The following is an 18,013-nucleotide window of genomic DNA, read 5'->3' on the forward strand; positions in this document are numbered from 1 at the left end:
GATTTTATCATTAAACTGCTTTTTTAAAAAAATCAGGTTGCACCTGCTTAAAAGCCTATTAATTTGAAATTTCCATTTAGATATAATGATATACATACATGTAGCTGCATCTATACACCCAGTTTTAATCACTGCCCACACATTATTAGTGACAAAATCAGATTTATCACTCTGTATTGTACACTAACAGTACTGGAAGCACCACCCTGATGTCTATCTAATATTTGCATTTGTTACAACAACACTTTGGTTTTGTAAAGGCAAACTTAATTGAGGTAATGGACAGAGAAGCCCAATAAGATCAATTATCCCTTTTCAGTCCCTTCTTTCTTTTTTACTAGTAGTATCAACCATGTGGATACTGAAAAGAGAGGTCGGGGGGCCACGCCTCCTATTCCTAGAAAGGAGATAGAGCTCTCGCCAGGAGTTGATCCGAAGGATGCACATGATTTGCATTCCCAAGTTAGCAGTTGAGAAAATGGTCCCGGGCTAAGGTACCTGGATCATAACGCGCTCTAAGAAATTATCCTTGTCCACTCTCTAGGCCCTAAAAGCCTCTGAAATGTCAGGAGGCAAGCGAAAAAATGACGCTACCGCATGTAACACAGTAACCGTTAAGGTGTCCGACCCCCAATGGCCAGAGTTCAGACGGTGCCCTAATCTCGGGCCGGGAGAGCGCTAGGAGAGGATAACCCTCCCCTCTCTGGACTAGCTTGACAGGCCTAGATCAGGCGGGCGCCATGCTAGAAACCAAAATGGCTGCCCCGAGGAAGGCAGCCCAACCCGAGGAGCTGTGAGGGGGATGCGCCGAGTGACGCCCGCCACGCCTCACCGGACCCGCCACGCACAGGTACTTTTGTCCTCTCCCGCCCTGTTCACACCTCAACCATACTGCCGCTGCCCCAAAGCGGCAGCTTCTTTCTCTCTCTTTCTAACTTCTTGCGGACCAATCTCGCCTCAGTCACTCTTTCATTGTGTATATCCCTCGCTCTCCCGCCCGCCAGCACACCCCAAACCCGGCTTGGCCCTACCTGGAGCTCGGCCCTCTCCACCTCCCAGTGAGCACGCTCCATCTCGAAACGGGCCCACTCGTGTTGGATGTAGTGCAGAATCCCCGGAATGGTGTAGTGTTGAGGCCGGGAAAGCTCCGACCCGCTGCCAGGGCCCACCGTTTCCTGAGCTGCCGGACCTTGAGGCTGCTGCTGCTGCGGCGGGAGGCTTCCGCCGCCACCAGGTCCCGCACAACCCTGACTGAGCAGCTGAGAGTTAATGCTTCCTCCGGTGGGCGGCAAAGGCGGCTGTTGAGGTCTCGGGGCGGCCCCCGCCATGATCCCCCCGCCGGTGCCGGGATGTTCGTCCATTGTCTGTAGGGAGTCCTCCCCTTTTCCTCTTCCCGCCTTGTGTGCGCTGCCGAGCCCCGGCGGCGCTCTCTGTGGGGAGGTTCGGCCCAGGGAGGAGGGCCAAGGCCGCTCGGAGGAGTAGCCTGCTGTCAGAGCAGCGCCAAGACCGAGGCGCTGCCGCTGCTGCTACTGCCACCGCCGGCCGCCATTACACTCTTAGCTCCATCATCGGCCGGACAGATTCACTCTGCTCACCCACCCACGGGGAGGGGGGGGGGTGTTGTCGCGAGGCATGATGGGACAACACCCGCCTTGCTCCGGCGCCCGAGCCGCCCTGCTGTACGCATGCGCGAGCGTTGACTGAACGGGGACGGGAGACGCTCTGGGTGGTTTCTGGTTTGTTTTCTTTGAAATCTCGTCCCTTCAGTCAGTTTCACCTCACCTGTTCGAGGTCATGTTGCAGGATGTAGAGCTAAGAGGTTATGAACGGCCTCTGCTTTCAAAATCCACGCAGTTATTTTCTTAGTCATCGCTAACAGTACCTGATATTTTGCTTTTTGTAAATTTATAGAAACCACTTGTGAACGAATAGCCAAGAGAGGCACAGACACTCACAGAGATGATTGCACTTTGTCTCTTTTTGTTAAGAATGGGAAGAATTCTCAACATTTGTTCAGTGCTTTCACATGCCAAGAATTTTTTGTCTACATGTGTTTTATTCTTGTTGCTTTATGCAATCCACTCAGCTATTATAATTAAACCACAATCCTGCCAGTTTTCTACACTGCCTGGATACTTTTTACATGACATATAAAATTATTCATTGGTTATAATTGAATTAATATTGATAAAATTGGTCAGTATCCTTGATAATTAGATTACAAATACGCAGGACTGAGATTGGAAAGGGTGTTTTGGCCAAAGGCTGCCTATTGAATTCATGGCAGAAGATAAATTTGAATTGGAGACTTCCTGAAAAATAGCTAAGGCTTTCACCTTCTGGCCTGGACCATCAAACTATGGTATACTAAAAATATTGCTATGTAAACTATTGTTAGTGGTAGTTTGGGCTTTTCTTAACTCAGGAACCACCTGAACTTTGTGAAGTAGATATAAATGGCGCAGTCATCTTAGCATATGTAGAGTGGCTTTCCTCTTTAGGGAAAATTCTTCCCAGATGATATATTCCAGTTTATGAAAAAACTGTTTCCTGACACTTCAAAAAGCAATCTGCTGCTTGTTTACGAGCTACCCAGTCTTCCTGGATATTTAAACTGGCCTTTTAAACAACAGCACAAATTTTGGCTTTTTCCAATCTCATCCCTCAATAAAATGGGAAAGTGGGAGGGATAAAGAGCTACTGCTGCATAGCTATACATCAAACTACCATGTTGAGTCACCTTTGCTAAGCTGGAAAGGCCCAGGCCTGCAGCCAAATGGGTGACCACATGTGGAAGTGGAGCAGGGGGTTGGACTCAGTGGTCATATAAGGCTTTTGAAAACAATTCTTTGTGGTCATGGGATGTTTTCAAAATCTTGCAAAGAAAAACCTTTCATGCATCACTCCATCCTACTTCAAAAGTCTCTTGCTTAATACTAAATTGTCTTCCCAGCTTACAGTTTTTTATGGGCTGCTAGTGCTTCATGCCCCTTCAGCTCACTTTAAATGGTCTCCCCGATGGTGGGTTGGGCCAGCAAGGGATTCTTGGCATTGCAGTCACATTCCTCACATGTCTGCAGCTGACTTCTTGGGGCAGATGAGGAGGCCACTTCCCTCACCACACGCACAGCACACACACACTCCCCTAGGACATGAAGCGCACTCTGATTTTGACACTGCTGTTGTGATTACGCTGTCACCCAAAGTAGCAAGACAGCAAATAGAAACGAGTATGAGCAGCAGCTACCTGGTATCAAGTTACTACTATGAGTACTCGATTAAATTAGGAGAGGTTAACCTCTCTGCATAAAGAGACAGAACTTTCTGTATGATCTCTCAAAGGAAACTTTGAAAAGTCCATCACATAGCTGTTCAGTCAAAACTGTAGGAATGTACTTTCTTTGGCCCTTGATAAACTACTCTGCAAGCTGTATCTTGCAAGTCAGAAAGAGCCAATGTGGTGTAGTCATTAAGAGTGCAGGACTGGGACTTAGGCAATCTGATTTCTAGTCTCCACGCACCCAACTGAATGACTTTGGGCCAGTCAGAGACTCTCAGCCCAACCTACTTTACAAGGTTGTTGTGAGGGTAAGATTACAAGCAGGAAGAGGTGAAGGATGTAAGCTGCTTTGAGTTCTTAAAAGGATAAAAATCAAATAAATATCTGTCTCAAAAGGAGTACCATGACGTATCAGCTATATATAGGAACATTTTTCATGTTCACCATAAACAGTCCAGTTAGTGATGGTTTTTTAAGAGCATGGAGTTAAAGTACAGAAGCATTGTGTTGATACTCTTGAACTTTAAAACAAGTTTCTTTTAAACAGTTTATTATCCTAATAACAGTAATTGCACCCTAATTGCCTAGGAATGAATATGTCTCAAAAAGAATAAATTTCCTTGCTCCAATGTAGCTTTGATTAAGAAAACTCAGCTTTCTGGGCCACATTCAGAAACTTTCATCAAGAAACCATTTCCTAGAGTAGGGCTGGGGAATTATTTTCAGCCTGAGGGCTAAATTGGCCCTAGGCCAAGATGTCATAGGCCACATGCCAGCAGTGGATGGGGCTATTACCCAAAGTGGGCAGAGCTCCTATTGGCATTCACCCCACACACACACACACACATTTTCACATGCCAGAGAAGAAGTCACACCCATAACAAGCTCTTACTCAGATGTATGAAGATTAGCTGGGGGGGGGGAGCACTCTCGTCCCTTTCATAGCATTTTGTTTGTTGGTTTATGTATTACATTTCTGTACCACCCATTAGCAAAGCTCTTTAATAGTTCACAACAATTAAATCTTATGAAGATCAGGGCCCCTCCGCTAGAGATGAAACCCATTGGTTGAGTTGAGTTGACAGCTCCAGGAGTGCTCCATGAGCCAGTAGTTTGTTCAGGTGCCAGCTTCAGTCTCTTCCCGATTTGGAAAGGCATGGGTAAAGGAAAGCCCTTAGCTAGCTTTGCCTGCCTGTAACATTTCCAGTCAGAACTTTTGGGTGGTGTTGCCATCAGTATGCTGATGACACATAGCTCAAGTTCTCCTTTTCATCCTTATCAGGTGAAGCTTGGCTGTGCTAAACTGCTGCCTGGCTGTGACAATGGACTGGATGACAGCTAGCAAACTGAAGCTCAATATGGATAAAACTGAGATGCCGTTGGTGGGTGGTTCCTCTGATCATATGGAGGGTGTTGCCCTTACCCTGAAGGAGGAGGTTCATAGCATGGGGTTCTCTTTGATCCATCTTTGTTCCCTTCAGGTTCAGGTGGCCTCAGCAGCATAGAGTGCCTTCTACTAGCCTTAGCTGGTGGCCCAACTATGTCCCTGATTTCAGTGATATATATTCTGATAATTATACTACTGAAATGCACTCTGCATGGAGCTGCTCAATTTAAACTGCAACTCATGCAGTATGTTGTGTGGCCAGATTGATAACTGGAACCAGAAGGTCCATACATATAACACCAATTATGATTTGTTTGCATTGACTGCCTGTACGCCTCTGAGCCCAATTCAAATTGCTGGTTTTAACCTATATAGCTATGCATAGCTTGGGACCTGATGGTACCTGATGGAAAGCCTTTCACAATCTCAACCTACCTGGACCATAGAATCTGCATATGGGGCCTTCCTCTGACTGCCAACTCCAAAAGAGGCTGGAAAGAGGCAATAAGGAGGAGGTCCTTCTTAGTGGAATTAACTCTCCACTAAGACCTGCTTGATGATATTCAGTGTCAGGTTAAAACTGCCCTCTGTTCCTTGGCATTTTTATATGATGGGTTATGTCAGCTGTTTTAATTAGGTCTTGTTTAACTGAAATGGTTTTAGATATTTAAACTTTTTTTTACATTTTGTATATTGTAATTTTAAACTGTTTTTATACTTTTAATTGTATTTCTTTTATACTTTTTAATTGTATTTCTTTTTTGTATTGTGAGAAATTGTTGTGAACCATCCAGAAAGCTTCAGCTATTGCACAACACAGAAATAAAATAACTAAATCAAAGAGGCTGAGGGATGGATAAAAATCTGTGCCTGTACTTCTATTTGCAGGCTCAGTCAAAGGTTGGCTTTGCTTTACCCCTCTCTCTCCATGATGTGGAAAGGCTTGTGGGGAGCATAGCCCTTAGCAAGCTACATGAGCCCCTTGATTTGCCAGTCCAGGACAGTAGGAGGTGGGGTGATGTGCCAGTATGTAGGCTTAATTGGAAGCCTGGCCCACTTGGGATAAGAAGAGTGGGCAATGCTATGAGGATTATTTCAGGGAACAGCTTTTCCAGGCTTAGTCTGGAGCTGCCTTTGCCTCCCACTCACTTTTCCCAGTGAGAGAAAGGTGAACGGGGGTAAACCAAAGCCTTGAGGAGTGCCCTTGAAACCATCCATGGTTAATTGTGAGCTGCAAGGCATCACTTGACATGTTCACAGGCTGAATGGTAGGCAGAACCCAGCCCAAATTTCCCATTCTGAGTCTGCAGCTGTATCCAATATTGTAAGCACACATGATCCAGTCATTCAGGCAGGGACAAGGACCTGCTGGATATATATATAAGTTTTTCTCAAAATGAAATACAGGTCCCCAGGTTACTAATGTCCAGATTACAAACAACCTGTACTTAACAATCATGTAGACTGCCATAAACCCTATATGGATATATATTTTAAAAGTTGTGAATATTTCTAGGTACCCTTTTGACAACGCATAATCAGTGGCTATATAGTTCCCTAGAGAAAAGTCATGGCTTTTCTCTAGAGATAGCAAGATTCACTAGAGATAGTCATGATTATCTCTAGGAACATATGCAATGTATTTGTTGATTCATCATAGTAGCCTAGTTTCCTAGAAATAGAAAATTTATGGCTTTTTGTTCCGGACATCTGCTTGAGCATACCCAAGCCAATATGTTTCAGGACACATGTAGGGTATGTACTTACTCTGCTTTTTTTTTTTTTTTTTTTTTTAGCATTTGCTCTTTTTTAGCATTTGCTCTCTCTCTCCAGTACCTGTAATTACATTATTAATACAGTGCTATTATCATTATCGCAGTGCTGTGTTGTGATCAAGATGTTTTAGTGAATCATGGAAGTATTTCTTAAGCGTTTCATATGCACAGAAAGTTAAAATATGTACATATACTAAGACAAACTTTTGACTTATTTCTGTGACTTACATACCAGTTCAGCTTGGTATGTTCTCAGGAACATAATTCATCTGTAACCCAGGGAGTACCTGCGCTGCTTCTGGGAAGAGGGAAAAGATCGACAAGGTCAGACAGATACCAACAAGACACCCAGGCCTAGGCATGAGGCAGAATGAAGTGATATTGGAGATAACTCAGAGTGCGAGTAGAGGAGCCACATGTTTAAAACCAGCTAGGAGCAGTCGACCATTGGACTACAATCAATAAAAGGAGTACAAAAGCAGGATAAGGAGATTGCTGAGAAGCAGAATGAATTCTTTTCATCTGTTTTTACTGTAAAAAAAAAAAGGCATACACCTGTGTCTGAAATGATATTTTCAGAAAGGGAGTCTGAAGAACTGAGGCAAATGGTGTGACAGAAGATGAAGTTCTCAGTCTCATGAACTGAACGTTCATAAATCACCAGGCCCAGATGGTATCCAAATAAAGAACTCACACATGAAATGGCTGATCCAACAAAAATATGTAGCATATCCCTAAGATAGCCTCTGTACTAGAGGACTTGAGAATGGCCAAAGTAACACTATTTGTCACAAGGGAACTGGAGGGAATCCCAGAAATTACAGATCAGTTAGCTTAATGTCTGTTCCAAGTAAATTGTTTGAAAGCATTTTTAAAGATAAAATTAGTAAGCATATAAAAGGACAAGCCCAATGAAAAAGAATCAGTATGTCTTCTGCAAAGCTAAAGCCTGTCTCAGTAACATTAGAGAGCATCAATAAACATGTGGATGAAGTGATCCGCTAAAAATTGCTTTCTTGGAATTCCAGAGCCTGTCACCAAAGACTCCAAAGAAAACTTAGCAGTCATAGAATAAGAAAAATCCTCTTATGACTAGTACCTGCTTAAAAACCCAAAGAAAGTAGGGTTAAATGCTAAATTCTTCTAATGGAGAGATGTAAACAGTGGGATGCCACAGGAATCTGTACTGGGACCGTGCTTTTCAAATGACTCAGATGATCTGGATTTAGGAGTGAGCTGTGAAGTGACCAGATTTACTGATGGTATCAAATCATTTAGGGTAGTAAAAACAAAATGGCATTGTGAGGAGCATTAACACTGGGAGAATGAATAACAAAATTTCAATGTAAGCAAGTGTAAATTGGGGCAAAAAATCCCAACTTCAGGAATAAGCTGATGAGATCTGAGCTAGCTGTGACTAATCTAGAAAGGGATCATGGGGTTGTGATGGACAGCTCAGTGAAGATGTCCACTCAGTGTACAGCTGCTGTGAAAAAGGCAAATTCCATGTTAGGCATAATTATAAAATGAATTGAAAGAACTGCGAAGATCATACTGCTCTTATAAAATTGCACACTGCAACCATACTTAGCATGCTATATATCAGGCATGGCCAAAGCAAGGCTCAGGAGCCACATGCGGCTCTTTGAGTTTATTATGCAGGTCCTCACTAGCTGCCGCCTACTGTCACCACTCACAAGCTCCCACTTGTGGCTCTCAAACATCTGACCGAGCCCTATTGGCTCTTCCATTGAGCAACTCTGGCCACCCCACTATATATAGTTCGGGTCAATGCACCTGAAATACATATTTTAGAGCTGAGAAAAGTACAGAAAAAGCATTTGAAAATTATCAATTAGCTGGAGCAAGTCTTCTGTAAGGAAACATCACAAATTCTGACCGTTTAGCTCAAAAAAAAAGTAAATAAGGGAAGACATGATAGAGGCATACTAAATTATGCATGGCATAACTAAAGTGGACAGGGAAACATTGTTTTCTCATTGTCATAATAGTAGGATCTGAGGTCATTCCATGAAACTAATTAGTGGGAGATTCAGGGATGATAAAAGGACATTCTTCTTTGCGCAGTGTGGAAATAATTCACTTTCCTGAGCTGTAGTAATGGCCACCAATTTGGATGGCTTTCAAAAGGGACTGGACAAATTCATGGAAGAGAAAGCTGTCAGTGACAACAGATGGTGCAGTATTCCTATGTACAGCGGTTGCTGTGCAACATAGGCAGGAGGACCCTTTTGCAGTCAAGTCCTGCTTGTGGGTTTCCTGTGAGAATGAAGTTGATCCTATTTTCCCAACCTTCTCCCTTCAGGGGAATCAAAACCATGTCATTATTAAACACAGTCTGGAAACCAGTTTGAAATGGATCTAGATAATTGGTGACACTCCAGAGCATCTGGAGTTGCATCCATTGGAGCACCACTCCAAAAGGTGAATAGTTGTGATGAACCAGTGTTTTAACATAATCCCAGAAAAACCTTTAAAGGAAAGGAGGAATGGCTTCACAACTTCCTCTTTCAAGTCAGTTGGGAACACTCCCTCTTGCAAAGAGGTATTTATGATTTCCTGGGCCTGCCAGTCAACCCCCATCCTGCTCAGTCTACTGGAGAAACAAGAGTTGAGAAAACAAGTGGCTGACCTCACCCCTCCAAGTTCCTTGTCCACATCCTTAGGCTGCAATAACCATGAATCAGTCTCGGATCTCATTTCTATCATGAACTCAGTAGTCATCCATGTTAGGCAATCCAAGCACTATTTGTCTCAGCCCCACATGTACAATGTGATTGTGATTATGTGATCGCTATTTTGGCTACATTCATCCTTGTAGAGAAAATAAATGTGTTTAGCTGCTTAAAAAAGCAACAACAACAACAACAAACAACACTGGCCCATTAAAAGAAACAAAGCAAGGTTAAGAACACCTTAACGAGAACGGCCTTTCCCTCTGTAAGGGTGCAGACCCGATTGTGCTGGTCTGGATGGATCCAGATGGATTCCTGAAGGCCCTGGGGGAATTTCTAGTTGACAAGGCTGGTGCCCCTGTCGATGCTCTGGTCGAACTATGGAATGGAGAAATGACCAGGGCTATTGACACGGTCACTCCTAAGTGTCCTCTCCCACTGGGCAGAGCCCGTTCATCCCCCTGGTACACACCCCGTTGGGAGACGTCTAGAGCATAGGTGGAGGAAATCACGGCATGAATCTGACCGAACACACTTGAGAGCCTATGCTGTGGCGGTGAGGGCGGCAAAAAAGAAATTCTTCTCCACTTCTATTGCCTCCTCACAATGCGGTCCAGCGGAGCTTTTTCGGGTGGTACAAGGGCTGGTTTATCCTGGCCCTAAGAGAGACCCCGTACTGCCCTTGACGGCCCGCTGTGACGACTTTGCCAAGCATTTTAAGGAGAAAACCGCTCAGATTAGTCATGAGCTGGACTCTACTAGTGATTCAGAGTCTTCAGGGGAGGTGCCAATGTTGCCATCTGGTCCAAATTGATGGATGAGTTTCAGTTATTGCGGCCTGATGATGTGGACAAGTACGTCCTACCACCTGCTTACTGGACCCTTAACAAAGCCAAGCACGGGATAGGGACCTGGATCCTGGAGGTTGTCAACGCCTCTCTGAGGGATGGCCAGGTACCTGCCCCTTTAAAGGAGGCGGTAGTCTGACCAGTCCTAAAGAAGGCATCCTTGGATCCAGAGATGGCCACCAATTATAGACCAGTGGCCAACATCCCGTTTCTGGGCGCAAGGTGTTAATGCGGGTGGTGGCAGGACAACTCCAAGCACTCTTGGATGAGACTGATTATCTGGACCCATTTCAGTCCGGCTTCAGATCCGGGTATGGTACTGAATCTGCCTTGGTCGCCCTGTATGATGACCTGTGCAGGGAGAGAGACAGGGGGAGTGTGTCCCTGTTGGTCTTCCTGGACCTCTCAGCGGCTTTCGATACCATTGACCATGGTATACTTCTGGAGAGGCTAGCGGGATTGTGGGTAGGAGACACTGCTTTGCAGTGGTTCCGCTCCTATCTCAATGGCCGTTTCCAGAAGGTGGTGCTGGGGTACTATGGCTCTGCGCCATGGCAGCTATGCCATGGAGTTCTGCAGGGATCCATTTTGTCCCCCAATGCTATTTAACATCTATATGAAACCGCTGGAAGAGGTCATTAGGAGGTGTGGGCTGCAGAATCATCAGTACACTGATGATACCCAGCTCTACCTCTCGTTTTCAACCAATCCAGGTGAGGCAGTGGCTGTACTGAACTGGTGCCTGGCCGAGGTAATGCGCTGGATGAGGGCCAATAAACTGAAGCTCAGTCCAGACAAGATGGAGGTCCTGTTGGTAGGCAGGTCGGGCTATTGTAAACTTGTGAGGAATGAGAACTTATGGCACTGTCTAAATAGCCTAATATCCTCTAAGCAGTTCCATAATTAATACTGAGCTGAGTTTAACATTTAGCACAGGAATTATCTATAGATAATGCAAAGAATATAATTATTTTGCATGGAGGCAGTGATTCATAATAATAAACTCTGCATGACGAAATCCAGCATATATCTATAAATAAAATCAAGCATTAAGCAAATGATAGAGTACAAAAGACTTCAGAGTAGAGCTGGCAGTGAATCAGACAGTGGTGGCCATAGTTACTCTGTAGAATGCAAATGCAGCAAGAAATATTAGAGGAGTGATTCTTTTACCAGTACAGTGATATTCTTGCTTGGAAGCCAACAGTATTACATGGGTGCAAGTGAATTGTTCTTTCTCCCGCTCTCCAGCTCTCATTATTGTAGTTGCCAAACTGTGTAGCTTGATATTAAATATAAGGTGTTATTTCAAATCTTCTAAGTGTGGAGAATGAAATAGCGGGACTGTATGGACTGTCCTTTTAGAAGAGCAGTGGGAATGACTTCCTTTTATAATGCTACTGCAGTGCATCCCCCATTTACTCTTGACAGCTTGATAACTGTCAAATTAAAACTGGGGTTCAGCTCCACTAGGGAACTACAGCCTTGCTAGAGAACATTTGATGTATTTCGTGACTTGAATTCCTAATGCATGGTGAAAGTGATTAGAGCATGCAATAAGTCAATTTCACTAGTGGATGAAATTGCTTTGAGGTCAGTGGTCTCCTGAAGAGGCATGAGGCCCTTACATTTCTCCCTGCTTCTTAAACAGCTACATATGCAGACACATGCTTATATAGTTAAGCACAGAATCATTTCAAACTGGAGAGGGGGAAGATGTGTTTATCTGCAGGGCACTATCTGGTAGGTGGCAATGGCCTAGCTGTAATGTCATCTAAGCAGACCTTCCACCATGTAAGAGATCTTCCCCATCTTCTCCTGCCTCTTTCCAAACACCCCCACTCCCAACTTGCTGTGCAGTGTCTTCCAATGTTCTGGAACAGATTTAGTGGACATGCAAAGAGCTGTGGAGGGGGAATTTGTTCTAGGCCTGCCTGTTCTACTGGTGGGCAGATGCTATTTGATACAACCCCACAATGGCCACAACAGGATGTATATATTTCTGTTCTAGTAGTGGCGGTTGTGCCATTGGAAGCTAGTGTTTGAAATGCTACCAAAACTTGTAAAACAAGTTTGACCAGGTACTATGGCAAAACAGGAAAACCGACCGTGTTATTTGCATACCATGGGTAGTAACAAGTGCTATTTCTCATTTTCAAAACAGTGATGATTTCTGCTCAGAAAATCTTTATCCAAGACTCCTGCGTACAACTCCTTAATCACATATATAGTAGAATCCATACTACACTCTATCCAAATTTGTTGCTTTTCTTTGATGCTTCTGTTAGATAATCTGAATTAGAAGTTTGGATCTTATTGCTAGTAAAGAGTAGCTATACTTGAGGACAGTTCACTAATAGTACAGTATTATACAAGTTTAGATAGAAAAAAATCCTACAGTGCCCAGCAGGCCCTACCCAGCTATGCTGGTTGGAACTTGTTGGGAACTATCAGATCTTTTCTAAATAAATAAGAATTGGACTGCCCCGTAAGCCAGCAATCCCATGCACACTCAACAGGAAAGTCATATCGAACTCAGTGGGGCTTTTAGGCTGGTGCATTAACTTTTCCAGAAACACCAAATGGCAATAGGTGGGACTTTAAGTTGCAAATAGGCAATATATGGGCCAGTATGAAAATGCCATGAGTGGGTTTCCAGATATGCATTTCCAGTCCCCTTTTCTGTTGCAGACCTTTGTGGTTCCCTAGAAGTCAGCAGACCCTCCCTTGATACTACATGCAGTGCAGCTCAGAGAGAAACCAAAAATGCTCACAGATGTGTTTAAGGAAGTAATTCCACTTTGATCTGAACATATATCTACAAAACAGTGTTTGGAAAAAGCTGTATGAAAAATAAAATTTTGAATAATTCATCAGGATGCAGAATAAAAGACTTGTTGGATCTCTCGTACTTTTATTATTTCCAGACATTTAAACCAATGCTTTAAAAGGTGCAAGATAATATGATCTAGGGGCTTGTTTATTGTTTAATTACCCACCTGGGTCTGCTGTTGGGTTATTTATTTCTCCCTCCAAGAATTGATGCCACCCAGGTTTAGACAACACAGTAAGCCTCACCTGGGGAGGTAATAAGGCAGATATTGCCTGGCACACCCCACAGCTTAAATATTTGGAGGTTGCGGGAGCTGCTAAAACACGTCCTCAGTTTTAGAAGTGTCTCATTCTTCCCTTGCACTTCAATACACACAAAGAGACTGAGAAGCAGTTGCGGTTCACATATTGCTCGCTGGCTAGGGCATCAAATAATGATTTGGATGCCTGAAACAGCCATTTCAGATCAAACTCCAAGATATCCCAAGAGATTACTTCAGAAGCAATTCTGTTTAGTGCATTTATTCAGTTGTAAGTCATCAGGTGATAAACCACCAGGAAATACAGAAATGCAAAGAGGTATGTTTGCACAGTCTACTCAGAGATGCTAGAGAGCTAGAAAAGCTAACATACTTCTGAATACTCACTTTTCACCAAAGAGGCTAGGCAGCATTTTCTAGACAGGACTGGAGTGCAGCTTTGTGAACGTTTATAACCCTAAGTTTATAGGGTTCGGATATTTTTGAATTTCTGAAGTAAGAAATGAACACCACTGCTGTGGAACATAGAAAAACAGATATATATCTGATATATAAGTGATGTGCTACATATAACATTAGTCCACAATAAGTAACCATATATCCAGTTTATACAGAAACTACTTTTAAAATGTGAAAGGTTTCAAAACATTTCTGAGCTCTCATTTGTGATTGAAGTTGGCATCTTATGGCTGTGTATGTCCCTATTCCAAAAAGAAAAGAAAAAAAGGGGAGGGGGAGAAAATCCTAATTGTGTCAGAAACTCCATTTTAAAAAGAAGTTTAAATTTTGACAGCTGTCAAAACTCCATGGTCCCTTAAATGGGGTGATTCCTATATTTCCACTTTCCTCAGCCCTTAAAGTCTCAGGAAAGGGTCAAACAGGTGAAAGGCACTCAAAACAGTAAAATATATATTTTTAAAAAATCACCATGTGGGGATGATCTACTCCTAGCTCCTTTCACCAGCAAAGATCCCCTTGCACCTTCACTTCTCGTGATAGCTCCCATTTGAGAGCAATTAATTAACCCATCCATAACTTTGCCTCATTCATGCCCATTGATGGTTTCTCCTGTATTTTGACAGGAGACACCATCCAAGGATTCAATGAATTATTAAAAATGATCTTTGGAAGAAAGAGTAAAAGGAAGAAAAAGCATCAGTGACTGCAAAAGGAGTTGCAGTAGGGAGAGGAGGCAAGATAATGTCCTGCTGCAGAGTTTCCTAGGGTCCTGTCAAAAGGCCAAGGGAAAAGGGTGGGTAGAAGCCACAAGCAGCCCAGTCATGTGTCAGACTTTCTGTGGCTGTTCCATGAACAGCCACCCAGTGTAGCTTATTTGCAGGTTGGGTTCTTCTGCCATGTGAATGTGACCAGTATCTGCTACTCATAAATACTGTACTACTCTGACATCAACAAATTGAAGGATTGAGTGAAAATGATAACTGTTTTCTTTACTGTTGAACATGTTACAAGAATTTACAGAAAATAACTCAAATTATATGTGCCATAGGCATTCATTCATTCATTCCTTTATTAAAATTGTATAAAAGCCACTCATTACCATCATGCTATCTGGGCAGACATTACAATTTTCTCTGTACACCAGTGGATAGGCATTGTTATTGTTTTATCCCACCCAGAGAACTTTGGGTACTGGACAGTAATGGCAATTGGGTGGGATATTGATAATGGAACGTATGAAACTTTATCAGTTATCATGGACAAGAGTAAGTCCTTTGTATAAACAGAGATAACCATTTATTATTATTGCTCTAACACAGGTGCGGCTGGTGACTTATAATTTAAATGAAGACTGGAGAAATTAATTCATCACACCTGACTACAGATCAAGTTCTGCAACAATTATTCATGTAAAGAGGTACTTATGAGCAATTCTATTCACACACTTGAGCATGAGCAACCATGAGCAACAGATAAAACTGTAGATAGTGCCACCATGGCCGTTCTTGTGGAGGACTTCCTGGAGAGAGGTGGTGTGGGAACAGCTTTGTGTCTGGCATGCTTTACTGAGCCAGGGACCGCCCCAATGGATAGCATGTCAAAACTCATAGCAAGTTAGTGACTGGGTGGTAGATAGATGGAGAAATATGCTCTGCATAATTCCCATGGAATGCCTAGTGATTATTTAATAATTTTGAAATGAAACTGACCTTGGTATAGTTCTGTGCATGGCCGATTTCAGTTTTGTCAGGTGCTTCTGTGTTCTGATGGATCCTAGTAGGTACCCATGGGCAAGGCAACTCCATAGTTGCAACACCATGGAAAGCTTCAAGTGAATAACAGTGTCATACCCTCACTAGGTTATCCCACAGGGCAAATAAGGCAGCTTCCCATCCAAAATCAGGCTTAAAGTACAATTTAAAAAGATCCAGAAAATCTGTTTCACCGAGAGCTTTGCTCTCATCATTTTGCTTCCAGGGAGAGTTCTGGCTTGTGGCAATGCATGTAAAGACTTCTCAGATGTCACCATTCCATTATATTCCATTTGTCATATCTGAATGCCAGCCTTCCCCCACAGGAGCTCAGTGTGACCTATATAGGATTATTTTATTGTAGCCTCACAACAAGTTCTGAGGTATACGCTGAAATTTAGTGGCTGTTTCAAAATCACCCAACGAGCTAATCACCCTGTGAGGATTAAACTGTGTAAGTTAATTAGATAATGTACAAAGAGCAGCACCCCAGGTAATTTTTATTGGATATTACCAATTTCCATCTCCCATCTTTAATCCCTTTTCAGTTTGGAATAAGTAAGGGTGAAGAATACATTATGAATGAAGGGAAATATGTTGTTAAAATAGTCAGGTACAGTGGCCTCACACTGGACGGCATTTAAGCCTAACAAAGATACCTTCAAAATAAGTAGCAGTATCACTACTTTTATATTTTTTAAAATTTACATTTTTCAGTTAATGGCTCTGTTGAAGGGAGAAAAAAATCTGCATCTAGCCATTCAATTTTCTGCAGAACACCATTTGACTGCAGTGTCTACGTGACTTCCTCTCATTTACCTGGTGAACATTTCTTGGTAGGGTATGCTGGAAATGTCTGCTAGAATGTGTATGCTAGTCAGGCATTTCACAGCTTTTTTTTTTTTTTTTTGAGAATAGCTCTCAAAATGTGGCAGCCTCTCCCAGCTTCCACATTTCCCCTCTACCGGGCAGTTATCTGTGATGGTTTCAGCAGCCTCACTCACATGACCCGACAGTTGCATGTTTTCTCTAACCAGCGTCAAGTCATAAGATGAAGCAGTTCATTTTCTGACAGTTTTCTGTGCATTGCATTTCTGATTTTTTTCTTTTCAGTTTTGATCATCTCCCATCAAAAGGATATTTCATGTAGATCACAAAACATGATCAAGTTTTTTCTGATGGTGAACAAACAAGGCCAAACCAGACTATCTCGTTATTATGAATACCTAGATCTTCATAAACGGACAGTACTGGAAGCTGAAGTGATCCAGCAGTGCCTTTCTCGTTCAAAGGAGCAAGTAGGTCTTTTTTTCTTACATAGGTTTTAGGTCTGAATTACATGTGACTTGGGCAGATTTATGCCTTTAAAGCTGGGTGAGGAACAGTCATGGGTAAAGTGGGAGCATGTGTGTATATTTGAGATGAAAAAGTGGAAAAGTACATGAGCATGTTGGATATGGAACTTGCATCCAATTTCCCACCACTACCACTTTTGATTCAGTTGGGTTATCTTTCCATTTTGGAACTTGGCTAGGAGGAAAAATGACCTTGAGCAGATGGACTGCAGGAGGAAGAAGAGTTGTGGGAAGAGGATTCAGAATTCTTGGCTGGAATATCTTAAATTTCCCTTTTGGTCCCTTTGTGTTCATGACTTTGTATAAAAAATAACTTTTCAGAATTTCACATTAGGAGCTACTTGTGTCTATTTTTTATTTATTCTATGTTTTGGTTCACCCACTTATTCTTTAATACATGCCTTCTATAATGGAACTATGTTCTTCCAAGCAAACCATTCTTATATCCGTAGCCAGGTCTTCCTTTATCCACAGCTGTTGCTAAAGGAATAGAAGCAAAATCACTTTGAAGTTCCTTTTCTTTCAGTGTGGCAGTGAAGTACATTATAATGCCGAGCCATTTCTTTTTTGTTCCTGCTAAAATTACTTTGAGAATGTGAATGTTGGCTACTGTTATTTCTTCAAGACCCTAATAAAGGCTATTACAATGGTCAGGGCGACCCTTTTAAGATCAAGCTAGATGTGACAGGGCAGCCAACCACATGTCAACAAGGTTAGAGTGTGATGGAATCCTGCTTAGAGTACATCTATATTGTAACGTAGTGACTACTAACTTAAGTCCTGTTGATTTCAATAGCTCTGCTTTAAGCAGGACTAACTCTGAATCTAACCTGAGGAGAGTGTTTTCTGGGACTGGGGATTTATAGTCTCTTTATTTCCAAAATGTTATAAAGTACATTTCCATACCACCCAATAGCTAAAACAATGGTTCACCATTGTTATTCTTATATTGCATTTATATCCCTCTTTTGTTCCTCACGTGAGGAATCCAAGGTAGCTCACATAGCTCCATTTTATTCTCAGAACAACTACCCTGTGAGGTAGGTTGGGCTGAGAGTCTGTGACTGGCCGAAAGTCACCCAGTGAGCTTCATGGCCAAGTGAGGACTAGAACCTGGCTCTGTCAGGTGCAGCACTCTGGCCTCTGCGCCACTTTCCTAAAGCCATAGCATTCAAGGAGCAAACCCTGCACATCTCACCTTCTTTCACTGTTCTCTTTTGTTTTAAACAATTTTCTCTTAGCCAAGCTCCATCTGCCTCATAGTAGCTAAGTCTCTAAAGCTATGTTTTGCTTTTCATATTGTTTACAAGCTGCTTACTTTTGGGACTGGTAAATAAAATCTAAATCTGATATTGACATTGATATTTCTG

At 42.7% G+C, this 18,013-nt stretch overlaps 2 protein-coding genes across 6 annotated transcripts in view; one reads left to right on the top strand and one right to left on the bottom strand.

Annotated features, from left to right (window-relative positions):
- Window positions 1-1,606, bottom strand: part of STRN3 (striatin 3) — a 61,063-nt gene extending 59,457 nt beyond the window's left edge. For 3 of the 5 annotated variants that reach the window (XM_044435689.1, XM_044435690.1, XM_044435687.1), the window contains exon 1: window positions 1,032-1,605. In XM_044435689.1, coding sequence (XP_044291624.1) covers window positions 1,032-1,361 — 330 coding nt within the window. In that variant the 5' untranslated portion in view covers window positions 1,362-1,605. Of the gene's footprint in view, window positions 1-1,031 lie in introns of all 5 variants that reach the window. The other 2 variants (XM_044435688.1, XM_044435691.1) reach the window with 2 other exon arrangements.
- Window positions 581-18,013, top strand: part of AP4S1 (adaptor related protein complex 4 subunit sigma 1) — a 25,844-nt gene continuing 8,411 nt past the window's right edge. The window contains exons 1-3 of the mRNA XM_044435692.1: window positions 581-850; window positions 14,857-14,954; window positions 16,402-16,586. Of these exons, the coding sequence (XP_044291627.1) occupies window positions 16,449-16,586 (138 nt within the window). The 5' untranslated portion in view covers window positions 581-850; window positions 14,857-14,954; window positions 16,402-16,448. The remainder of the gene's footprint in view (window positions 851-14,856; window positions 14,955-16,401; window positions 16,587-18,013) is intronic.

The sequence above is a fragment of the Varanus komodoensis genome, unplaced genomic scaffold (assembly GCF_004798865.1).
Source record: "Varanus komodoensis strain SLA01 unplaced genomic scaffold, ASM479886v1 scaffold3, whole genome shotgun sequence".
Lineage (NCBI taxonomy): Eukaryota > Metazoa > Chordata > Lepidosauria > Squamata > Varanidae > Varanus > Varanus komodoensis.